We start from the raw sequence: 27,841 nt of genomic DNA, 5'->3' as shown, positions 1-27,841 counted from the left end.
TGCCAAGCTTTTATGTCTGAAGAAGAAAATAATTTATTTTAATTTAAGTTTTTTGTGGGTTGATTTTTAGAAGAAGATATTTCACCTGAAAAAAATTTCAGTTAATTTTATCATTGTCCATGCAGGAAAATAGAATTTGATTTCAGCCTCAATTAACTATTTGTTTGTTCAATTTGGTGTTTCTCAGCCCTGTTTATTTGTATGTAGGGGAAGTTTATACAAGCTGCTGCATCGACCAAATAATCAAGTTGATCCAATGGTTGCAGAGATAATAACAGATTGTTGGCATTGGTGAGTTGTCAGTTTTGTAATTATCTGTTTTGTTACTGGTACATTGGACTATAATCTTTCTCAGCATTAGAGGATTTGTGCACAATTATAAGTTAGTATGAACCCTAAAATTTTATTAGCTTATATTTCCACACGGAAAACACTCTGTGCACATCATCTCTCAATGTACACACTAATTGATTTTGAAACTTGACTTTTTGCTTAGTACACAACTTATCACGTCAAGAATACCCTCACTTCTTTAACCTTAAAACCTAACCCTAGCCATTAGTTGCCACCACCTCCAAACCCTAACCCTCAACACATCACAGATTCACAGTGCCTTTCCTAGCCTCCACCACCGTGACCCAGCCCCCTCCCCCACCCTCGTGCCACCTTCCTCCACCCTCGCAGCACCTTGAAACCCTAGACCTAGGAAGAAGACTGTATCCCCACCGCACCTTGAAACCGTAGATCTAGGAAGAAGAAGAAGAATGGGAAGGGGTGGTGGAGGAGGCTGGGGGGGAGGCAATGAGAGGTGGCGTTGGCGATGGAGGGTGTGGTGGCTAATGGTTTCAGGATTAGGGTTTGGGATAGAGAAGATAAGGGTATTATGGTATTTATATTTTAGGATAAAATGTAATTAAAAAGAAAATGATTAATAGAGAAGATAAGTGTATTCATTTGCCGGTGAGCTTCGTCTTGCCTGAGCTTCTATTTAAAATGTCCTCAATATTTTTCTGTTATGACATTTGATCAATAATTATATAGATGACTATTGCATTCACGTCAATCATGGCAATCTTTATAATTGAAAGAATCGATGAGCAAAAGGGAACGGTGTCCATTCTTCCCCTACTCTTGGCAGGTGTTATAAGCATATTGTATTGGAGGTAAGCATGTGTACCTTTCCTCAATTATAAAGGATTTTGTTTTTCTATTTTAGGTGATGAAGTTCATACTTGTGTATGGGAGAAAATGCCAGAATGCGACAGTGCCTTTGGATTATATAACATTTTGTTGTAATGCCTTTTGAGTCGTCAATAAATACAAATGTTTTGGTGTTTGAACTTCTCCCAAATGATTCACATCTAAAGTTAATTTTGCAAAGATTTTTGCATGAGCATGACCCTACAATTCCAAGTAAACATTTATTGTATGTTGACTTGTGCATTAACCTGCAGGTTTTTTGATGACCTCTGCCCATATGCGCTGGTTCAATTTGTTCCTTGCATTGTAATTCCGATAATGGCTATTTTGTTGCCTCCAATGTACACACATTCCACATACTGGCTTTGGGCTGCAGGTTTGTATATTTCATCATGTGGGCTCTCCTGTTTACTAAATCTAATTAGTTTTTTGTGCCATTCTAAGTAACATTTAATTGCATAACATGCAGGATTTTATCTTTTAGCTAAGGTTGAAGAAGCTGCAGATAAACCAATTTATAAATGGACATATCATATTGTCAGTGGGCACACTCTTAAGCATTTGTGTGCTGCAATGGTTCCAGTCTTCTTGACACTTATGCTTGCAAAGAGGACTATTGAAACAGAGAGGTATTCTTTTTTTTATTCTTCAACTTTGTTTGACTTCCTTCTATGGCACTTGGTTTTGAAGAGATTTTTAATAGGATAATTATGTTTATTCTCTAATATTTTTGGGCACAATAATTAGGGACATTAAACTACTTAAAGATCATCTTGTTTGAAAACTATTTTTGATTCAATTATACGTTCTTAAAACATATCAAGTTTATGTGGATCCTCTGTGAAGATCACCTTTCATTGATTTGATGCATGGATGGTTATTTTTCTTGCACAATGCTTGATCATACCTGCAAATTTATCTATATTATCGGACCGATGTTCACAAGATAATGTCAGCATCATCATTGTTGATTTGGGGTATGCACTTGTATGCATTAAGTTAATTTAATCTAATGTTTTTCATTCTAATCTAATGTGTCAATCTATTGTACTATATTTAACCTTTCTAATTTGGTCATGGCTGTGATTTTTTGCAGGAGGACAGATTGGCAAAGTTTGCCTTATTCAGAAAGAAATTTTTGTTTATGAACTGGGCCAAGCTTTTGCTACTATCGGTATTGTGTCATTAGGAGTATGGATGTCTTATCTGCTTTCTGCATGAGTTCTCAAGCCTGACTTTGTAAATAAATCCTCACGGATTTCTAATATATTGTGTTTAGATATATTATGTAATTGTACATGTATCACATCTTATTGCATTGTTTTTTATTTTTAATTTTATTTTCAAACTTAGTTTATTTATTATTTTAATAAACATCAATTATTAGTTCTTAATAATTGTTTATGACATGTATTTTTTTCAACCATATAAAATTAGCACAACTTTAAAAATAAAAATAATAAAAATAATGGCTATGGCGGCGTTTTTTGAACGTCACTATATCCCTACTCTAACAGTTAGATTTTAAAAATGTATAAATGTTTTTAACGGCGTTTCCAAAACGTCGCTAAATGTCATAGTGACGTCATGGTACAATTAGGATAGGACATTTGGCGGCGTTTGTAAAAACGCCGCCTATACTAATATAATGACGTTTTCAAAACGCCATAAAGTTATAGCGACGGCCGCGTCGTCGGCGTTTGGTACTAAACGTCACCAAAAGAATTAGCGACGTTTTCAATACCTATAGCGGCGTTTTTAAAACGCCGCTAAAAGTCCATTTTCCAGCAGTGAATTCAAGGATCTGCTAGAAGTCGTCTATAGCTTACACAACAAACATGGATAAATATAGTCATTTGACAATTTAGATACACATCACACACAGAAAATTATGTTTGCTGTTACATATACACTCATCTAAATTTTAAAGTAATTATTTTTTAAAATTTTAAAAGAATTAAGTAATTATTTTAAATTTTTTTAAAAGAATTACAATTGAGACATAGCCTAATATGACTTCTAATTTTAACATTTTTTCTTATTAGATAAATAAAGACATTATCAACAAACTTTCTGTAATAAAGTGTGCACACGTTTTTCTTTTTAAGGTTGCCATGGGAGGGTTTTTTGGTACATGGCTTCATCTCAACACTTTTGTGTCTGGAGTTTAAAAAGTCTCTCTTGAGTTCTTTCCCTAGAAGCTCACCTGTCCTAGAAAAATAGTTTGGATTCTGGTTACTAGATTTATTTCTTTAGTAACAAATATAAGAAAAGTGTGATCTTTATTTGTTTTTGTAGTAGTGTTCGTAGGTGGAAGTATGTTGATGCCTCCGTTAAGGAGGCGATGTTTCAACGCTTGAATGTAAGTTCGTTGTCTACTTATAGGAGATTTTACTCATTTTTATAATAAGTTAGAAATCTTAATTATTTTATTGTAATTATTTTATTTTTTATAAGAATTATCTATGACTTATCTATTTTTTGCAGGATCAATTTGATTTACAAGGAGACCCTGTTGATATAGAGAAGGCAATGAACACAAAATTTGGTCGGAGATTGAGTAACCATACCTATAGGCTGCACAAACAATTCATGGAGCTGAAGGAGGCTAAAGGGAAGGAGTATGCAAGAAACCACCCACCAAAGAATGTCGATCCTACCAAGTGGATAGATCTTATTGATAAAAAGTGGAACACTAAAGAATTTCTGGTAACATTTTCATCTTTTTTATTATATTAGCGAAGAAGGAATTTGATTAGAATAGGGAGAGATTCTAAAACAACTAGAAAGAACACAATCAATTTGCTGTGAAATTCCATATGTATTCGTTTCCCTTTATCTTCTAGGCATGTAAGTGGAACATAATAAAAACCAAATAAGTGGAAAAATGAGAAAGGGAAACTATTAAACATGGATTGGAAGGCTCGCATAATATGAGATTAATTTATGGTTCGTTAAAGTGCATCTTTCACATCATAGAATAAAGAACTAAGATTTCAGTTTCTATGATTGTATTAATTTTCTGTTTGTTCTTGGGTTTGGTCTGAAGTTTCATGATAATGGTAAGCAACTAGCTAAGTAACTAATATAGGGTATTGAGACAGAACTTTAGATTTGATAAAGTTGCGGAAGAAAGAAAGGGTTATGAGTTTGGTATCAGTAATTGTTCCATATCTTGTGAAATGTAAATGGATTTTTTCACAATCTATCTTGCCATGCTTATATGCCCCCTATTTGTGAACGGTGTAAATTACTCGTTTTTCTTTTTTCGCCCAGAAAAACCATCTTATGATGAAATCTCAACAAGTCCTCTAATCTATTTTTCACAGAATTGAATGAAACTAGTGAATAATTTGAAATATCTTTTAAGTTGAAATGATATATAGGAAAATGATAGAGAGGAACAATGCAATTTCTTTATTATCAACCATTAAATTTGTTTTACTAGTGATACATTTCATTGTTATATTGGTTCATTATTCCTTACAGGAACAATCAAAAGCCAACATATTTGTCTTATTAATGATACATTTCATTGTTATATTGGTAATTCTTCCTTATAGGAACAATCAAAGGCCAATATCGCGAACAGAGAAATGATGTATACAAAACATAGGTGTGGTTCTAGGTCAATTCCTGTTAGAGTAGAAAAACTGGTATGTATCCTTGCACTTTCAGAATTATATTAGATTCTTAGCTTTATTTATTAAATATTTGGCCTATCGAATTAGGCACGAGAAAAGAAGATGCTACCTGATCTAGCAGAGTTGTACAAGGAAACGCACTATAATGAGAAAACACATGAGTGGATCTCATCTCAAGCTCAGTGTAATTATGTGAGTATATATTGCAATTTTTATTAACAAAATTTTAGAATACTATTTGTTATAATCTTATTTAATTTTCTAATAATTATTTAATTTTTTTTATATTTGATAGGAAAATATGATACAGACACAGGCTGATCACCTCTCACAACCGGGATCAACCCCTTTGACTGCAGAAGAGCTATCAATCAAAGTCCTAAAGCCAAGGTCTAGCTATGTGAAGGGACTTGGCATGAGACCTTCATCCTCTATTAGGAGAGCCATTACCATATATGATGAAACAAATGATTATGTGAAGCGCCTTGAGATGCAAATAGAGACACAAAAGGAACAAATACAAATGCAAAACAATAAAATAGAAGATCTTGAAGAGGGTAAAAAGAAGCAAGGGGAGATAATGGTTGATGTTGTCAACTTTTTGAGGACCAAAGGATTCACTGGACACTTTGGAAGTGGAGGGGACTCATCCACAAGTGGACATACTTCTTGGTAAAGTATATTAACTTTAATATAACAAATTTTATAAAAGAATACATGTTTGAAGAATTAGGAAGTAATGGAAACATGCATATGACATCCAATTTGTACAGGTGCACATGATGTATAAATTGTGAATTAGTCTAAAAAATATATTTTTTTCTCTATACTTAAAGCTTGAAAAAAGGCTGTCGAAATGCTAAATTATCACACAGTTATAGATTTGTACAAGAACCAATAGAAACACCTTAGGAGGGACCAATATAAGTTGTATGAACTTACGGCACATTAATGGAATGCACCATTTGTGAATTAGCCTTAAAATTAATATTTTGTTTTCATAATCTAAAAAGAAGTCTGTTACAGGGATAAATTGTATAATTGATCTAATTGTAAATTGATGAGTTACTAATGTTTTTAATCTTTTGTATAATTGATTAATTACTAAAACTTTTAATTTATTTTTTTGCAGATTGGATTGGGATGGCATTTTTGACGTGCAACAATGATGTAATTTGTTTGAATGTTCATTTTTGTTTGATAAGGATACACATACTTTTTGGAGTTACACTAGTTATTGTTGGATTTTTGGTGGAATTGAACAAGTTATAACTTTTGGATATTTTGTGGATATTTCACTATTTTATTATATCAGGATGAAATTATTTGTAATGATGAATGGATATTTTTATTTTGTTAATTCGTAAATGTGTTGATAACAGGTTAGGTTAAGTTGTGATGGAATTGTTATATTCAACAGGTTTCAACATGAACAGGGTCATATTTGTTGAACTAAAATTTAGATTTTGATAAAATAGGTATATAATGTGGAAAAAAAATATTATGAAATTATTGACAAAATTTTTCATCCCAAAAGAAGGGTTTTTTTGTCTCTTATTTGGCTTAGGTGGATGATTAATTTTGTCATAAATTCTTTATTTCGTCGCTAAATGAATTTGTCATGACAAAAAATATTGTCACATTTTGTCACTATTACCCTCAATGTGTGACGAATTTTTTTTGACATTATTTTATCATTTTTAATGATGAATTTGTTTTTGTCTCTATTGGTAGCTTCTTTGACATTTTTTTTGTCTTCGTTTATATTAAACGTGACAAAATTATTTCGTCTCTATTTCTTATATTTATGACAAAATACTTTTGTCTCTAATTTCTTCTTTAATGACAAAATATTTTGTCGCTAATTACTTGCAAGTATGTTCCCAACAGAGTATATTGGAGACAAAAAAATTCGTTACAAATTTATCATTTTTAATGGTGAATTTGTTTTTGTCTCTATTGGTAGCTTCTTTGACAAAAACTTTTCGTCTTCGTTTATATTAAACGTGACAAGATTATTTCGTCTCTATTTCTTATATTTATGACGAAATACTTTTGTCTCTAATTTCTTCTTTAATGACAAAATATTTTGTCGCTAATTACTTGCAAGTATGTTCCCAACAGAGTATATTGGAGACAAAAAAATTCGTCACAAATTTATCATTTTTAATGATAAATTTGTTTTTGTCTCTATTGGTAGCTTCTTTGACAAAAAATTTTCGTCTTCATTTATATTAAACGTGACAAGATTATTTCGTCTCTATTTCTTATATTTATGACGAAATACTTTTGTCTCTAATTTCTTCTTTAATGACAAAATATTTTGTCGCTAATTACTTACAAGTATGTTCCCAACAAAGTGTATTAGAGACAAAAAAATTCGTCACAAATTTATCATTTTCAATGACGAATTTTTTTTTTCGTCTCTAAGACCCTTTAGCGACGACCCTTTGGAGACAAAACGGGTGACGAAAAATGTTCGTCGTAATTAGTTTGGGTGACGAAATATATACATTTTGGGACAAATTTGTTTCGTCTTTAAATCCCAAATTTGTTGTAGTGAATCCTCATATACTCGAAAAATGTTTTTTGGTGAACTACCCTTGATCTCTGTTATCAGAATCTTACAATTCGTGATTCAATTCGCAAGTTTTGCAAAATCGATACGAATCTATGGGTGAATCTATTTTGGAAGTGAATCTCTAGTGAATCACATGATTCAAAATCGATTCACGATTCGATTCACTTTTTATGATTCATGCAATTTTTGAAATTATTATGTTCAGCATATTTTCAACTCTTTTTTCTCCATCTTTTTAGTGAAAATGACATAATACAACTTCTAATAGCATTTCATAATAAAATAACCAACATATATACATGATTTGTTGTTATTTAGTGATCATAAAGTTTTTAATAGGATCCAATCAGATTCAATGAGACTCAAAATTCTGAAAAGTGATTGCGGTCGCCGTAACGGTGGCGGTGGCGTGGTTGCGATTGCGATTGCGATTGCGGTTGCGGTTGCGGGGTGTAAAGGCCTAGCGTAACAGTTGCGGTAACCGGAACTGTGAATGTTTTTATTTTTTGCACAATTTGCAAAAAAACTTACCGATACGTATATTTTTTTTTCCAGAATCATATTTATTGGCTTTTAAAATAAACTTTGATAAATTTTTGATAATTTTTAAGTATGATCCAATATATTTCATATTTTTAAATCACTAGAAAATGAATTTTTTTACATTTTATTTCAATAATTAATGACTTTATATGTCATAAATTCATATTACACTTATGGCAAAATTTTCTTTTATTGGACTTTATATGTCATAAATCCAATCACTATTTATACATTTGGATTTTATATGCTAATGTAATCAAGATTAAAGACATTTTGCATGGCATTGTTTGCGTTGTTGTTTTTTTTTATTTTTTTTTATTTTATAGAAAAGACATTTTTTTAAAAAAAAAATTGTGCCATCAAAATTGTTGTCACAACAAATTACAATAACAAAATAAAAAAAAAATATTTAAAATTAAATACTAAATAAAATAATTATAAACAGATGCAACCACTATTTATACATTTGGATTTTACATGCTAATGTAATCATATAAAAATTAAAAAATAAATTATAAATAAATTTTTTTTGAGATATTGATTTTTTTATTAAAAAATATATTTTTAAAAAAAAAATTGTTGTTACAACACATTACAATAATAAAATAAAACATATTTATAATTAAATATTAAATGAAATAATTATAAAAAAAATGCAACCGCTATTTATACATTTGGATTTTACATGCTAATGTAATCATATAAAAATTATAAAAAAAATTATAAAGAAAAAAATTCATACATAGTTGTTTTTTGGGCTTCAATAATCACTTAAATATTTGTTATCTTTTTAAATAACCTGCAAGAAAAAAATAAAATCAATAAAAACTGGCATATATAAAATGTATTAATATAATTATAGATGTTATGATTTTTAAATATTATAAAAAAAAATCAATCGCTAATTGTTATATATAAAATGCTAAAAGTAAGTGCTTAGCTATATATATATATATATATATGTGTGTGTGTGTGTGTTTTTTAAATTAAAATTGCTAAATATATCACCATAATTTTTTTTTTTTTTTTTTGGTTTAAAACAACCAACTGGAGATTATTGTTTAAAAAAATAAATAAATAAATAAAATCAAAACAAAAGGCCAATTGGAGACCACACAAAGAAAAACAAATGATTACATATCTTCTCAAGGTTCTGAAGCAACCAGAGACCAGAGGCAGCCAAACAAAACAAAAAAAAAAAAGAAAAGGCAACCGAACAAAACCACTTATAGAGTCACACAGGTTCTTCATCTTCAACATAGAGGCAACCTTGAATATTCATCTCCTTTTTCATCTTCAACACAGGTTCGTCTCTTTCCTCTTCTTTCTTCTGACTCTCTCTCTCTCTCTTTCTCACTCCTTCGTATTTCCTCTTCTCTCTATCTTCATCTTCCCATGAACCACTCTTTTTTATTTTTTTTTATCAAAAACTCAGTTGAAGATGGTCTCAAATTTGTGGATATGAAGATCTGAATCAATTGCAGAGTTTCTGAAGATTTGAAAATTTGTGGATGTACTCTGAATATTATGCTCAAAGTGGTTCATGGGCGGAAAAGACCTCAAGACAAAATCTGTTCAATCATAAAGGTATGTACAAAATCTGTTGAGCATCCATCGTTTTTCAACTTTTTCTTTTGTTTTTTTTTTTTTTTGAAAAGAATCAACTCAACACAGTGTATAACGGTGCATAACAGGCCGTTACGGCTAACACACTTGTAAATCTCAATCACACAGCAAAAGCGGGGATAACGCGTAATGCCTACCACCGCAATCGTTACGTAACAGCCACAACCATTACGTAACACCGCGTTTCGAAACCTTGGCTGGAATGGTTGATTAGCTTGACCATTTTGAACCAAAAAACCACATTTATTTAAATAAGAAAAGACGTCTACCTGGTCTTTATACAATTTGTGTTTATATTGACAAACCAACAGATCAACTGAGAAAAGCCTAGCTCAGTTAGTATCAAGGGTATAGTTGTCAAATCGGGATTTATATCGTGAATCGAAATGACTTTGAACCGAATCGTGAATCATAAAAATTCAGTCACTTTTTCTAAATTACATAAAAACATATATATATATATATATGTTTACACATTTAGATGTTAAATATATCTTATGAATATAAAATATTTAGACTTAAATCAATGAAAATGTTATTTTGAATAACAATCACGTAGTTTAATAGGTAAGAAGTTAACAAAGGTTCCTATGTAAGATCACCATCTTACCTTTTTTCTTTTTTAGATATTTCTTATCAACCATTCTTAATAAAGATAATAATCAAATAGACAAACTACCAATTTCCGAAGTAACAATAATTAACAACAATGTTGATATTTGGACAACAAGCATATATATTTTTCTAAGTAACAGTGAGCAAATAATAAGAAAGAATTATTTAGAATCTTTTATTTTCAAGCCTAAAACATTTTAAAAAGTATGACTGACCTCACATATGTAATATTCAATTTAATAAAATAGTATAACTTGAATTTTAAACATCTTTAGAACATATATTATGATTTTTTAAAATGAAAAGAAAGGTTAAAAAAATGTTGGGTCTCACCGAGATTTCGAAATGCGGTGTTACGTAACGATTGCGGCCGTTACGTAACGGTTGCGGCGGTAGGCACTACGCGTTACCCCCGCTTTCACGGTGTGATTAAGATTCACAGGTATGTCGGCCGTATCGGTCGTAACGGTACTGTAATAGCTGTAACGGCCCGTTACGCACCGTTACACACTATGTTGAGTTAATTCTTTTCAAAAAAACAAAAGAAAAAGTTGAAAAACGATGAATGCTCAACAAATCTTGTACATACCTTTATGATTGAACAATTTTGTCTTGAGGTCTTTTCCGTCCATGAACCACTTTGAACATAATATTCAAAATACATTCACAAACTTTTAGATCTTCAGAAACTCTGTAATTGATTCAGATCTTCAGATCCACAAATTTGAGACCATCTTCAACTGAGTTTTTGATAAAAATAAAAAATAAAGAAGAGTGGTTCATGGAAGATGAAGACAGAGAGAAAAGGAAATACAGAGGAGTGAGAGATAGAGAGAGAGAGAGAGAGAGAGAGAGAGAGAGAAAAGAGAGAAAAGGGAAAAGACGAACCTGTGTTGAAGATGAAGAAGGAGATGAATATTCAAGGATGCCTCTGTGTTGAAGATGAAGAGCCTGTGTGACTCTGTAAGTGGTTTTGTTTGGTTGCCTTTTTGTTTTTTGTTTTTTTTTTGTTTGGCTGCCTCTAGTCTCTAGTTGCTTTAGAACCTTAGGAAGATATGTAATCATTTGTTTTTCTTTGTGTGGTCTCCAACTGGCCTTTTGTTTTGGTTTTATTTATTTATTTTAAACAATAATCTCCAGCTGGTTGTTTGTAAACCAAAAAAAAATAATTATGGTGATATATTTAACAATTTTAATTTAAAAAACATATATATATAGCTAAGCACTTACTTTTAGCATTTTATATATAATAATAATTAGTGATTGATTTTTTTTTATAATATTTAAAAATCATAACATCTATAATTATATTAATGCATTTTATATACGTTAGTTTTTATTGATTTTATTTTTTTATTCAAAAAGATAACAAATATTCAAGTGATGTATGAATTTTTTTCTTTATAATTTATTTTTAATTTTTATATGATTACATTAGCATGTTAAATCCAAATATATAAATAGTGGTTGCATTTGTTTATAATTATTTTATTTAGTATTTAATTTTAAATATTTTTTATTTTGTTATTGTAATGTGTTGTGACAACAATTTTGATGGCACAATTTTTTTAAAAAAAATGTCTTTTCTATAAAATTAAAAAAACAATAACTCAAACAATGCCATGCAAAATGTCTTTAATCCTGATTACATTAGCATGTAAAATTCAAATGTATAAATAGTGATTGGATTTATGACATATAAAGTCCAATAAAAGAAATTTTTGCCACAAGTGTAATATGAATTTATGACATATAAAGTCATTAATTATTGAAAAAAAACGTTAAAAAAAATTCATTTTCTAGTGAGTTAAAAATATGAAATATATTAGATCATACTTAAAATCTATCAAAAATTTATCAAAGTTTATTTTAAAACCAAATAAATATGATTCTAAAAAAAAATATGCGTATCGGTAAGTTTTTTGCAAATTGTATAAAAAAATAGAAATCACAGTTCCGACTACTGCAACCATTACGTTGCGACCTTTACACCTCGCAACCGCAACTGCGCCACCGCCACCATTACAGCGACCATAACCGCTTTTCAAAATCTTGATTCCAGCCAACCATGTCCAAGTTAAGAAGCATAAATACTTCTAAGAAGGTGGCGTATCTATGTTAGACATTCCCCAACACTCGTCAGACATTTCCCAACAAGTATCATACACACATCCAAACATGCTCTATTATTTGAAGGGGAAAAAAAAAGGCTTAGGATTTAATAAAATAAATAAATGTATAACTATACTTATTAATCCACATCATCGTCCTCTAAACTTCATAAATCCGTGTTATATTGTATATTTTTATTAACTTTGAATGAAATATTCATATGTATGACATACAATAAATATTAAAAATATATATATATATATATATATATGTATATTGCACAAGTCCTTCATGTGTCGTGTCTTGCGTTTTTGGTGTTGGCATGTCGTTGTTGTGTCCAAGTATTGTTAAGTGTCCATGTCTGTGCTTCTTAGTGTCCAAGAAGTGGTTGAACAAGTTTCTTAAAGAACTATTATAAATGACTACAATTGTATCTGAAGATAACAAGCACAATAATCAAATCTATGATGTCCGACAAGATCAAATCTAGTAATGTATAATTACAAGTATTGACTCCCAGGAGACAGCACGGAATACAGCATTGCAAACATCATATATTCGTCAATGGACATATCTCATTTACAAGAAGTACACATTTTCTTTTCTGGACCAATAATCTATTTTTATAATGAAAAAAGGAGAATGCTAGGTAATAACTTCATAATTTCATTAAGTTCCATGCAAAGCATTAGCAAATTGAAAGAGAGTACAAAACTAGTTTGCTCCATCCAGTTCAATAACATCACAAAATAAGCATTATTGCCTAACTATGAAGCACAAGTACGGGTACGAGTACTGGTACTGGTACTGGTACGATACAGGTATATCGATACGGTAAAATTCAAAAAAAATAGGATACGGATACGGCTTTGGTATGTTTGTAAAAAAATATTTATTTTAATTTGAAATAATGCAAAAATTGATTAAATGGATTAATTTGTTAAGATCCAACCTACAATTAACATTTAATGACAAAAGTAAATGTATAAACCAAAATTAAATGTTATTATATTAAATAACTTACAAATCATAACTTAATTTTAAAATTATACTAAGCATAAAACTAAAAATAGAAAAGAAATCCAGTGAAAGGAATTTTATCTCTATAATTTAAGAAAATATTGTTTCGATTGAGGTACAGTACAGTTTGGATATATACTAGGTACATCTGGATATGTTAAAAATTAAAAAAAAAAATTTAAATATGTGTTTCATATATTCGGTACGTATGTAGAAGTATCATATAAAATACCATACGCCGGTAAACACCTATTACGGGTATGATATGTTTGTGCTGCCTAAGCAAGCATGGAGGAGAAAAAATTAAAATAAAATAAATAGGAAGACCTAGTTGAAAAAGTACATACAACACACGTCAAAACAACAGCCATGGCAAATGCCGATCCTCTAGTTTCTTCTTGTAAACGAATAGCTGCTGCAAGAGTTGTAACAAAGGCTGAATGTGATAATGGCATTCCATTTGAATTAAGGTTTTGAAAAGCGGTTGCGGTCGCCATAATAATGGTGGTGGCACAGTGGCAGTTGCATGGTATAAAGGCTGCAACGTAACGATTATGGTAATTGGAATTGTGAATTTTTTTTTTTTTTTTGCATAATTTGCAAAAAACTTACCAATACGCATATTTTTTTTTTAGAATCATATTTATTAAGTTTTAAAATAAAATTTGATAAATTTTTGATAATTTTTAAGTATGATCCAATATATTTCATATTTTTAAATCACTAAAAAATAAATTTTTTTGTATTTTATTTCAATAATTAATGACTTTATATGTCATAAATCCATATTACACTTATATGTCATAAATCCAATCACTATTTATACATTTAGATTTTACATGCTAATGTAATCAGGATTAAAGACATTTTCCATTGCATTGTTTGAGCTATTGTTTTTTTTAAAAAAAAATTATTTTATAGGAAAGACATTTTTTTAAAAAAATGTGCCATCAAAATTGTTGTCACAACACATTACAATAACAAAATAAAAATATATTTAAAATTAAATACTAAATAAAATAATTATAAACAAATGCAACCACTATTTATACATTTGGATTTTACATGTTAATGTAACCATATAAAAATTAAAAAATAAATTATAAAGAAATTTTTTTTTGAGATATTGATTTTTTTTATAAAAAATATATATATATTTTTTTAAAAATTGTTCCATAAAAATTGTTGTCACAACACATTACAATAATAAAATAAAAAATATTTATAATTAAATATTAAATGAAATGATTATAAAAAAAATATAACCACTATGTAACGCCCTCAGAATAATACAAAATACCCAACATTTTAGACATGCATTGATACAAAAGAAATCAATCATTTCTATTTATCAGAGTAATTCTTACAACTGTATTACATGTTAACAACAAAAGCAAATGTCCTATAGGCTACAGCTTTCCAAGTTAACACTTGATTACAAAAAAAAAAAGAGTACTAACTCAATACATATTAAGCCCTTGGCTTGAATTTACATGTAATACATCAAAATAAACAAAAAAAAGAGTCTTCAACTCTCATCATCATCCAAGCTATGTCCTTGGAGGTGGCATACTACCTGTACCTAAAAATAATGTCCCATAAAGGGTGAGCAAACGCCCAGTAGAGATATGCTAAACACAGTATGAGCAATAACTAAGACATTAGCAATTGATAAATGTTTAATTTCCATAAACCAATTCATAATCCATTTCCATTTCATGACCATATGTTCATGTTTCATTTCAGTTTCCATTTCTTATCAATTTCACATTTTTCATCAACGGCTCAGAACCTGGCCAACCACTTATATGAGACAATGACTCATATTAAACATCTCCCATTTATACAACAGATAAACATACTAATTGTATCGACATCTCAACAGATAAGCATACAAGCTATATCCACATTTCAACAGATATGCATATTAGCTATATCAACACTTCCAATGACAAGCATATGAGCTGTATCAACACATTATCTGACAAGCATATGAGCTGTATCAGTGGAGTCCATCCCCTATCTCCTCCCAAACAACATCCGATTTAGAGGTCCATTCTCTATCTTCCCTTAAACCGTGGAGTACATCCCCTATCTCCTCCCACACACACAATGCATATATACACAAAGGTCATATACACAATCAATCAATACATAATGTTAATGTATTCTGCCAACCGTCGTACTCTATGACATATCCAATTGATTAGTTTTAGTTTGCCTAATCATCATGCATTGTCTACAACAATCAAAACTACCCTCCACCAGTAGCCAAAGCAATTATTTCTAAACAGATAATAAAAGCTCCAACAGATAAAATATCAATGTTTTCAAAAGTGAGCGGTTAACAAATCTAACTCCACTATTCAACCATATAATGACGCAATTCCATTATTTCCAACTCAATTCCATATAACCATAATTTCCTCAAATTAATCATACCAATTAATTTATACAACCAATTAGGGTTTTCTACCCCATTTCTCAATACTGACCAAATGGTCTATATTTCAACAACCAACAACAATAACACCATTTTGAAACTCAAATACATATTATGAGCCCAAAATCACGAAACCCTCTTTAACACATTTTGAAACCCTAAGTTCCAAAATTTCCCAAATTCAACACTTTATCAAAACAACTAAAAATCTAGGTCAAAGACCATAAGAGTGAGTAGGAACCCCTACCTCAAAAGATGAGACCCAAAGAAGAAGATGGTGAAAACGAAGTTGCTTCAAACCACGAGTTCCTCGGATCAAAAGATAGCCCTCGACGATCAACAACCTTTTTGTAAAAACCAAAGGTGAGGAAAACACCCTAGCTAGATCAATATCTAGAGAGAAGGCAAGGTTTTAGAGAGAGAGGCTCTCAAATGGCTTTTTCGGAAAAGAGAGAGAAAGGATAAGAAAAAGTGATTTAAAACTGCCTCACAGCCAACTGATATACGACATTCCCGCTCGAGCGGAAAACACAACGCTCGAGCGTCAAGAACAAAAACTAGGTCCGCTCGAGCGCAAAAGGACTCGCTCGAGCGCCAAGACACAAGAATAAAGTAAACCCGCTCGAGCGCGAAAACCAGTCCGCTCGAGCGTAGATTTCCCCCTCCCAGAACTTACACCCAAAAGTACTACCCGCTCGAGCGCAAAGAAACCCGCTCGAGCGTAAAAATCACACCTGCAGAAGTTTTGCAGGGACACGGAATACTGGGGGTGTGCAATCCCCGCTCGAGCGCAAGAAGACCCGCTCGAGCGGACCTCCTAAAAACTGGGTAACAAGGAATTGAAACCAAGGCCTAACCAACCTGTAACAACCCTGCCCAAAACATCCTAAAACTCAATCAAGCAAAATTAAAGGACGACAACAAGGTAGATACAACTACCAACATCACGGAACCGAGTCTGGAATACAACAGAACAGTAAAGGGACAACCGGGACCGCTATAACCTCCCCCCTTAAAGAATTTCGTCCCCGAAATTAAACACAAGTTTTTCAAAAACAAGATTTTCTCAATTCTCAACAATATTACAACAGAATATTAAACAACCCGACCCACTACCGGTCAATCCCATCTCTTTTCAAGGGGCAAAACACATTATTCATAACAACCCGCATTATCAACATGCATTCTTTTGAAATCTATCAATTTCAACCTGTTTCTCACAATTTCTTAACACATGCAACATTAATATTATGCTTGCATTTCCACAATACATTAACATACGCAATGTTAAAACAAACTTCCATTAGCCAAAACATTCACAATGCTTTACAACTTGAGACACATATAATGCTCTCAAAGTTCAACAAAATTATAGAATTTCATTACAAAATTACACATCAATAAACATGTCCGGATACTTCTCACGGACTTCCAACTCACGTTCCCAAATGGCTTCCTCCACTCCGTGATGTTTTCACAAAACCTTTACCAAGGGAATGGTCTTGCCTCGCAAGACTTGATCCCGCCTATCCAAGACCCGCACCGGTCTCTCCTCATACGAGGCATCCTCATCTACCTCCAAGTCGGTCCAATCTAACACATGGGATGGATCCGGCTCATACTTCTGAAGCATACTAACATGAAAGACGTCATGAACCCCGGACAACTGTGGTGGCAAAGCCAAACAATAAGCAACTTTCCCAATCCTCTTGAGGATCTCAAAGGGACCAATAAACCGAGGGGATAATTTCCCACTCTTCCCGAACCTCATCAAACCTCGCCTAGGTGATATTTTCAAGAAGACATGATCACCTACCTCGAACGCCAAAGGCCTCCTCCTACGGTCGGCATAACTCTTTTGGCGACTCTGGGCTGTAACAAGCCTCCTATGGATAAGCTCAACTTTCACCGTCGTCTCCTTAACCAACTCCGCACCCAACAAAGGTGCATCACCCACCTCGGCCCAACACACTGGAGACCTACACGGTCGGCCATACAAGGCCTCAAACGGTGCCATACCGATGCTAGACTGAAAACTGTTGTTGTAGGCAAACTCCACCAAGGGAAAATGCCTCTCCCACGTCCCACTAAAGTCAAGGACACAGCCTCGAAGCATATCCTCAAGAATCTGAATAGTACGCTCTGACTGCCCGTCAGTCTGAGGGTGATAAGCCGTACTAAAGGTCAACCTAGTGCCCAAGGCACTCTGCAAACTCTGTCACAACCTAGCAATAAAACAAGGATCTCTATCTGAGACGATCGTCACTAGGACCCCGTGCAATCTCACTGTGTCCCGAATATACAAGTCAGCAAGATGATCTACCGAATCTCTCACACGCATAGAAATGAAATGCGCCGACTTAGTCAACCGGTCTACAACCACCCAAATGGCATCACTACCCCGCTGAGTCCTCAGAAGACCAACAACGAAGTCCATAGTGACATGCTCCCACTTTCACTCGGCAATAGGCAAGGGTTGCAACAAACCAGCTGGCCTCTGATGCTCGGCCTTCACTTGCTGGCAAGTAAGGCACTTCGATACGAAAACAGCCACATCTCTCTTCATACCCTGCCACCAAAACTGGCAACCTAAATCCCGATACATCTTAGTGCCTCCCGGATGCACCACAAGACGTGAATGATGGAACTCTCGGAGTACTTCCTCTCGGCAAGACTCCGGCACAAATAAACGATCTCGGTATCTCACACTCAGGTCGGGATACGCCGTCAAACCCTTCTTAACCTTCCCATTTGAGATCTTCTCTCGGAGGGATTCTACCTCAAGGTCACCTCTCTGTGCCTGCAACACTCGGGTCACAAGTGTAGGCTGCGCAACAACAGAAAACAAGGTCGCAACCTCTGCTGATTCACCCAGAAGCAAGTCAAACTCGCTAAGTGCACCCAACATCTCCCATTCTCGGATGGCAATACAGGCTACATCACTAATGGATTTCCTACTAAGGGCATCGGCCACAACATTGGCCTTTCCCGGGTGATAGTGCAACTCAAAATCGTAGTCCTCAATGAACTCCATCCATCTCCTCTGCCTCAAATTCAAGTCTCTCTGTGTAAACAGATACTTCAAACTCTTGTGGTCCGAAAACACCTCGAAACTTTCACCATAAAGGTAATGCCTCCAAATCTTCAAGGCAAAGATCACTGCTGCTAACTCTAGGTCGTGTGTAGGGTAATTCTTCTCGTGTATTTTCAACTGACGTGAGCCGTAAGCTACCACTTTCCCCTCTTACATCAACACACAACCCAAACCCTCTCGTGAGGCATCACAGTAAACTGCATAACCCAACCCTCTCTCTGGAATAATCAAAACCGGAGCGGTGGTCAATCTAACTTTAAACTCTTGGAACGACTTTTCGCAAGTCTCACTCCACACAAACTTGACCCCTTTTCGCGTCAACCTAGTCAACGGCGAAGCTAGCCTGGAGAAATCTTTCACAAACCGACGGTAATACCCAGCTAATCCCAGAAAACTGCGGATCTCAAACACACTTTTAGGCTGTCCCAATCTTGCACTGCCTCAACCTTGGATGCATCAACAGACACCCCTTCCTTGGATACCACATGGCCTAAGAATTTAACCTCTCCTAGCCAGAACTCACACTTCCCAAACTTGGCATACAGCCTATGGGCTCTAAGCAACTCAAGCACCACTCTCAAGTGTTCTTCGTGCTCCTCCTCAGAAGGCGAATAGATAAGAATGTCGTCCACGAAAACGACTACGAATCGATCCAAAAATTCCCGAAAGATCCGGTTCATCAAGTCCATAAAGACTGTCGGTGCATTGGTGAGCCCAAACGGCATCACCAGAAACTCATAATGGCCATACCGCATACGGAATGCCGTCTTAGGAATATCCTCCTCCCTGACCCTCAACTGGTGGTAACCCGATCTCAAGTCTATCTTAGAGAAACAACGGGAACCCTTCAACTGGTCAAACAGATCATCTATACGGGGCATAGGGTACTTATTCTTGACCGTAGCCTGATTCAACTTCCGGTAGTCTATACACAATCTCAAGGCACCATCTTTCTTTTTAGCAAAGAGGGTCGGTGCTCCCCACGGCGAAACACTAGGGCGAACAAAACCCTTATCTAGCAATTCCTGGAGCTGAACTTTTAACTCAACCAACTCTGCTAGAGCAAAACGATAGGGTGCCATAGAAATCGGTGCCGTGCCGGGCACTAGATCAATAGAGAACTCAATCTCTCGGTGAGGTGGCAAACTAACGAGATCCTCGGGAAAGACATCTGAATACTCACAAACCACCCTCGGCAAAACAATCTGGGTCTCGTCACACTCACCACTCATAAAGCTAGCAAGTAGACCACTAAGCTTATTCCGCCCTCGCGGATCATACATCAGTGGCAACACACTACCAACCCGATCCCCCAAGAAATGGAAACACTCCCCGCTCAAGGTACAAACCGTGACCCTCTGGCGGTAGCAATCAATAACAGCTCGGTATGACGATAACCAGTCCATACCCAAAATAACATCAAAGCCCTTCATGGGCATGACAACAAACGGAAAAGGAAGCCTATGGTCGGCGACCTCTATATCACAACCCCTAACACCTTGTTTCAAGATCAACTCACCACCAATAGGCGATACCACACATATAGGAGATGCTAACTGTGCTAACTCCAATTCCAAAACAGATGCAAAAGTAGCAGATACAAAAGAATGAGATGCACCCGTATCAATCAATACACTAGCAACTGAGTTGCAAAACAGAAAGGTACCTTTCACTACTGATGGAGCCGGTACTAGGTCCTGCGCGGTAACAGCATACACGCGCCCTGTAGGCCCCTGATCTACCTGCTCACCTCTAGGAGCAAAAGACTGCTGCACTGACTGGGATGACGAAGCACCCGGATTGGCCCTCAAGGCCTACACAGACTGAGCTGGCTGATAACTCTGCGTCTGCCTAGAACCAGACGCTCCTGAAGTAGCACTCAACTGTGGGCAATACCTCTTCAAGTGCCCAGGCTGACCACACTGATAGCAAGACAAAGGCTGGCCCCTGCCCTGACTCTGGCCCTGAGGTCTAGCTGAAGAAGAAGCAGCTCGCTGACCCCCTCCCTTCTGCGGGCAAACCGAAGACTTGTGACCCAGCTGGCCACACGCAAAACAAGTCAAGCCTCCCTGACTACCTCTCCCAAAGCCCGCACCCGGCACTGGAAAGGTCGATCTAGCCAAACCACCCTGAGACTGTTTAGGGTTGGAACCCCTCTATCTCCTGCCGTCACCCTAACCATCTTGGCTCCTCTTGGAGCCTCTCTGCCCCTCGTCTTTTTCCTGCATCATAATCTCCATATGAGCAGCAGCATCCACCAAACGCCTATACTCCCGGATAAACGACCCTCCAACCCTCAGCTTGAGTCCACGCCTCAACTTCCGCTCAAACTCAAAACAACGGCGTTCCTTGGATGCCACCAGTTCAGGTGCAAACCTGGACAGACTAGTAAAAGTAGCCTCAAACTCGGCCACTGATAGGCCCTGCTGTTTAAGCTGGCAAAACTGCTCCCTCAGCTTCTCCCTTGCAGCTGAAGATAAAAACTTCTCCTAGAAAGCATTCACAAACGCCTCCTATGCACCACCAACACTGCCCTTCTCGTACTTCCACCATTGACCCGCATCTCCCTTCAGCTGGAAGGATGCCAAGGTCACCTTCAAAGTCCCATCCTCGATGCCCAGCATCTCGAACGTCTTCTCCATCTGTTCCAACCACTCGTCAGCCTTAAGCGGCTCCTTTGGATCCCCAACACACTTGTCCGGATTAGACCGAAAGAATTCCCTCTTCAAGAAAGAAGGCCCTGCCTCAACAACCTGATTCTCAACTCTGAGAATACCCAAAGCTCCTGCTATCTCTTGGGTCAAGGCACCCATAGCCTGCTGACCCGCTAGCTCGGCCACGTTGGCCTGACCAACTCCCTCCTGCACTGCCGGAACGTCATCCGGTAAAGGTACTTCCTGTCTACCACGCCTGCCACGCCTACCACGCCCTCATCCTGACATCCTAATAAAGGTAACCAAGACTATTAGCACATTTACAAATGTGCCGAAGCTATAACACTCGCGTCCTAATACATGGACAACTGTAATTCACTCCACGTAAGCACATAAACACATAAGCACTTACGAATTTCATTTCCGGATAATGATAGTCCCGAGGATTACTAGAGTTCCGGTTAGAAACAGCATTGATCAAGTGCCTTTCCAACAAGACTCACAGAAACCCAAGGATCCAATCAACATCCTAGAAACTAAATCCCATACCCACATAGTCACATAAGCATGTTATCAGTTAAGCACATGACATATGACACTACATCTAAGTCTCTATCAAGCGAGACAAACCCATTGTGATCATAATCACTTCCCACGTACCCAAAGTATTCGAACCCGGTACGCTCTGATACCAAGTAGTAACGCCCTCAGAATAATACAAAATACCCAACATTTTAGACATGCATTGATACAAAAGAAATCAACCATTTCTATTTATCAGAGTAATTCTTACAACTGTATTACATGTTAACAACAAAAGCAAATGCCCTATGGGCTACAGCTTTCCAAGTTAACACTTGATTACAAAAAAAAAGAGTACTAACTCAATACATATTAAGCCCTTGGCTTGAATTTACATGTAATACATCAAAATAAACAAAAAAAAGAGTCTTCAACTCTCATCATCATCCAAGCTACGTCCTTGGAGGTGGCATACTACCTGTACCTAAAAATAATGTCCCATAAAGGGTGAGCCAACACCCAGTAGAGATATGCTAAACACAGTATGAGCAATAACTAAGACATTAGCAATTGATAAATGTTTAATTTCCATAAACCAATTCATAATCCATTTCCATTTCATGACCATATGTTCATGTTTCATTTCAGTTTCCATTTCTTATCAATTTCACATTTTTCATCAACGGCTCAGAACCTGGCCAACCACTTATATGAGACAATGACTCATATTAAACATCTCTCATTTATACAACAGATAAACATACTAATTGTATCAACATCTCAACAGATAAGCATACAAGCTATATCCACATTTCAACAGATATGTATATTAGCTATATCAACACTTCCAATGACAAGCATATGAGCTGTATCAACACATTATCTGACAAGCATATGAGCTGTATCAGTGGAGTCCATCCCCTATCTCCTCCCAAACAACATCCGGTTTAGAGGTCCATCCCCTATCTTCCCTTAAACCGTGGAGTACATCCCCTATCTCCTCCCACACACACAATGCATATATACACAAAAGTCATATACACAATCAATCAATACATAACGTTAATGTATTCTGCCAACCGTCATACTTTATGACATATCCAATTGATTAGTTTTAGTTTGCCTAATCATCATGCATTGTCTACAACAATCAAAACTACCCTCCACCGGTAGCCCAAGCAATTATTTCTAAACAGATAATAAAAGCTCCAACAGATAAAATATCAATGTTTTCAAAAGTGAGCGGTTAACAAATCTAACTCCACTATTCGACCATATAATGACGCAATTCCATTATTTCCAACTCAATTCCATATAACCACAATTTCCTCAAATTAATCATACCAATTAATTTATACAACCAATTAGGGTTTTCTACCCCATTTCTCAATATTGACCCAATGGTCTATATTTCAACAACCAACAACAATAACACCATTTTGAAACCCAAATACATATTATGAGCCCAAAATCACGAAACCCTCTTTAACACATTTTGAAACCCTAAGTTCCAAATTTTCCCAAATTCAACACTTTATCAAAACAACTAAAAATCTAGGTCAAAGACCATAAGAGTGAGTAGGAACCCCTACCTCAAAAGATGAGACCCAAAGAAGAAGATGGTGAAAACGAAGTTGCTTCAAACCACGAGTTCCTCGGATCAAAAGATAGCCCTCGACGATCAACAACCTTTTTGTAAAGACCAAAGGTGAGGAAAACACCCTAGCTAGATCAATATATAGAGAAAAGGCAAGGTTTTAGAGAGAGAGGCTCTCAAATGGCTTTTTCGGAAAAGTAAGAGAGAGAACGGATGAGAAAAAGTGATTTAAAACTGTCTCACAGCCAACTGATATACGACATTCCCGCTCGAGCGGAAAACACGACGCTCGAGCGTCAAGAACAAAAACTAGGTCCGCTCGAGCGCAAAAGGACCCGCTCGAGCGCCAAGACACAAGAATAAAGTAAACCCGCTCGAGCGCGAAAACCAATCCGCTCGAGCGTAGATTTTCCCCTCCCAGAACTTACACCCAAAAGTACTACCCGCTCGAGCGCTACCGCTCGAGCGCAAAGAAACCCGCTCGAGCGTAAAAATCACACCTGCAGAAGTTTTGCAGGGACACGGAATACTGGGGGTGTGCAATCTCCGCTCGAGCGCAATAAGACCCACTCGAGCGGACCTCCTAAAAACTGGGTAACAAGGAATTGAAACCAAGGCCTAACCAACCTGTAACAACCCTGCCCAAAACATCCTAAAACTCAATCAAGCGGAATTAAAGGACGACAACAAGGTAGATACAACTACCAACATCACGGAACCGAGTCCGAGCGGGACCGCTATACACTATTTATACATTTGGATTTTACATGCTAATGTAATCATATAAAAATTAAAAAATAAATTACAAAGAAAAAAATTCATACATAGTTGTTTTTTGGGCTTCAATCACTTGAATATTTATTATCTTTTTGAATAACCTGCAAGAAAAAAATAAAATCAATAAAAACTGACATATATAAAATGTATTAATATAATTATAGATGTTATGATTTTTAAATATTATAAAAAAAAATCAATCACTAATTATTATATATAAAATGCCAAAAGTAAGTGCTTAGCTATATATGTATGTTCTTTAAATTAAAATTGCTAAATATATCACCGTAATTTTTTTTTTTTTGGTTTACAAACAACCAGCTGGGGATTATTGTTTGAAAAAAAATTAAAATAAAACCAAAACAAAAGGCAAGTTAGAGGAGTTTTTTTTTTTAATATTCTAAAAAAACAAACTATTTAGCAAATTGACCCACTTTTCAAACTATTTGGGAAAGTAACCCAGTTTTGAAATCGCATCTTGAACATGCACTTTCAAATTGAAATTGCATCTCTGAAAATGCACTTGCAAATTGAAATTGCATTTTGAACATGCAATTTTAACTTGAAATTGCATGTTGAAAATGCAATTTCAAGTCTACATGGACAGATTTGAAGTATAAGTTTGAAGTCTACATGGACAATAGCTTGCTGATGTGGCTTGAAATTGCATGTTAAAAATGCAATTTCAAGTAATGAAATTAAATGTTCAAAATGAAATTTCAACTACAAATTTCACAATTCGAAATCGCTTCAAATGATACATTCAGATGATACACCTCAGATCTCTATCACGAGAGAGAGCTACCCCCCTTTACTTCGACGCCTGACTCCCTCAACTCCTCCACTTCACTCGGACGCCGTACTCTGTCTTTCCTTGGACTCCAACGCCCGACTTCCGAATCTGTCTACATATCCATCTCATTCGACGAAGGACAACTTAAGAGGTAATGTGGTATATATATATATATATATATCTGTGTATATATATAGTTGTATATTGAGTATATATGTATCTTGTATATATATTAGCCATTATATATATATATATATCTGTGTATATATACATTCAGATTTAGGGTTTTTTTTTTTCCTTGTTTGGACGAGGATTTAGGGCTTTTGACAATCTGATAAATGTTGTGAAATGTTGGAATTTGGGCTTTGGACAATCTGATAAACAATTTGAATGTTAGATTATGGGCTTCTGATTTGGGAATTGAGTAAACTTGACCTTACCTACCACCTGCTCGATGAAATTCCTCAACCAAATTTCCAGTCCTAAACCAAGTGTTTATTGCCTTGAATTACAAATTCTATAATGTTAAATGGGTTTTTCTTTGTTTGATTAGTTTGTTTCTTGAGAATGAGTTCTTGTGTTTGATTTCAACATTTCTCGTTCATTAGTAAATGGGTTCTTGAGAATGAGTTCTTGTATTTTTAGTTAATGTACTCAAATGCAATAAAATGCAACAATCATTTTGGGAAAAAAAATTTCATCGAAATAAATGGATTGTAAATTTCCAAATTAAATAATGGTACAAGGCAAGCCGTCTGAACCTTTCAATCCAACAATCTATAAAATTTGTACTCCAGATTTGAACCAAACAGGCTCTTTGAAGTCCACTTTCACCCATTTTTCAAAGACTTCTGGGGTGATACAACCTAGGGCCCCCAACATTGCCCATCTTCTGTGGATGACCTGAATGTTCAGTAATAATTATGTTATGGTCTGTTTGGCTCTTAGGAAACAGAAAAGAGAAAGGATTTTCTTTAAAAAAAGAAAAAAATATATGTTATATTTCGTTCATTTTTTCACTCCTAATGAAAAAAAGTTCCACGTTTAGATTATTGGGATATAGGAGAGGGGATGTTTTTAACTTCCAAGTTTAGATTATTAGCTTAAAGTTGCACCAAACGGGATTGTAGTAGTTGTTCGTTTATATTTTTGGTAAATAAGGTAGAGAATGCCAATGCACTTTGCATTGCCTAGTTGATTCATTTCATAACCAAACTTTCAGGTTCAATGAATAAATTAACAACTAGATCGGCAGATTTACGTCAAGAGCCCTGTTCTAGGATTTTTTGCTGTTTTGATTAGTATGGGTTTAAAAATTGTGTAATGTTAAATGGATTTTTGGTTCGTCAGATTAGTTTGCTTATTGGGAATGAGTTCTTCTGTTTCATTTGAAAAATTCTTGGTTGTTCATTGTGAAATGGATTTATTTGTTCTTAATTTTATTGATTTTTTAATTATGTTTTTTTATGTTTGTGATCGTGTAGGGCTTCTTGTGCTTAATCCTTAGTTATTTTTAGATGGGTTATGTTATGAATCTAATTATGTTATGATTTTGATTCGTAGTTTTTTTTTATTATTATTATGATATGATTTTGATTATGTTATGTTCATTTGTGTGACCATGAATTGTTATGTTCATTCTTTTATGTTAATTTTGAGTCTGTTATTGTCGTCGGTGTTATTTCCATTGTGATCATTTAAATTTAAACCCTGATTCGTACAGTTTAATGATGATACGTGTTTTTTTAGATGTCAAGTTCAAGTGTCAATGGCAGTAGCTCAGATCGGTTGACATACTTGAACAAAAATTGTCCTAGATGTAATAAAAAGGCCAGTATTCGAATTTCTGAGACCGATCGAAACAAAAACAAGTTATTCTACTCTTTTAATGATTGTGGTAGTTTCATTGGATTGTCCTTGCCTATGAATTCATAATCTAGAGGTCATGAAATTCCAAGACAAGCAGAAGGAGAACTGCCAACTAGCTCCGAACAACTTCGATGTATAACTGAACAACTTCGAGCTCTGACCGAACAACAAAGATGTATGGTGGAACAACTTCGAATTCAGAGCGTAAAGATGCAAAGAATAGAATTTGTGTTGTTTGTGTTACTTGTGATTGGTGCCTTATTACTTATGATGTAATAATATAATGTTTTACTATGGTGCCTTATTACATATTAATATGATGTAATAATAGTAGAGGTAGAAGTAGAAGTAGTGTGAACACTATTGTATGGTACTATGATGTTTTATAGTGAATTATGTTTTGGTGTGTATATATATATATATATGTTTTGTTGTGTTTTTACATGAATATCAGACTGGTGTTCATGATGAGGATAATACGACCACCCTAGCTTCCTAGGGATTCAACTTATGTTCATCGAAATTTACTTCCTCCACTTTCTTCCTTTGGTGAGCTTTTTCGATGTCCTGGAAAGCTCACAATTAATTGTATGCACATTCCATCATAGTTATATGATACAGGAATATCTACACGCATTAACAGATGTAGTTATTAGTTATATCCTTGCTATTTTAGGAAAATCATCTCTAGTAGGTCAAAAACATGAAGGTAGAGAGGTAAAACACTTGCAACATCTGATCAAGGACAACA

At 34.8% G+C, this 27,841-nt stretch overlaps 1 protein-coding gene across 1 annotated transcript; it reads left to right on the top strand.

Moving 5' to 3' along the window:
• Nucleotides 1-820: 820 nt before the first annotated feature.
• LOC114257294 (uncharacterized) lies at nt 821-5,520 on the top strand. The gene is made up of 9 exons (XM_082871577.1): nt 821-886; nt 1,042-1,163; nt 1,455-1,576; nt 1,670-1,829; nt 3,499-3,562; nt 3,688-3,909; nt 4,764-4,856; nt 4,932-5,036; nt 5,140-5,520. Exons 1-9 carry the CDS (start codon nt 821-823, stop codon nt 5,518-5,520), a joined length of 1,335 nt encoding a protein of 444 aa, XP_082727703.1.
• The last annotated feature ends 22,321 nt before the right edge of the window (nt 5,521-27,841 follow it).

Source organism: Camellia sinensis, chromosome 5 (genome assembly GCF_055761805.1).
Source record: "Camellia sinensis isolate YWXY chromosome 5, ASM5576180v1, whole genome shotgun sequence".
NCBI classification, from domain to species: Eukaryota; Viridiplantae; Streptophyta; class Magnoliopsida; order Ericales; family Theaceae; genus Camellia; species Camellia sinensis.
The sequence above is the reverse complement of the archived record's forward strand: the minus strand, read 5'-3'. Positions and strand labels throughout refer to the sequence as shown.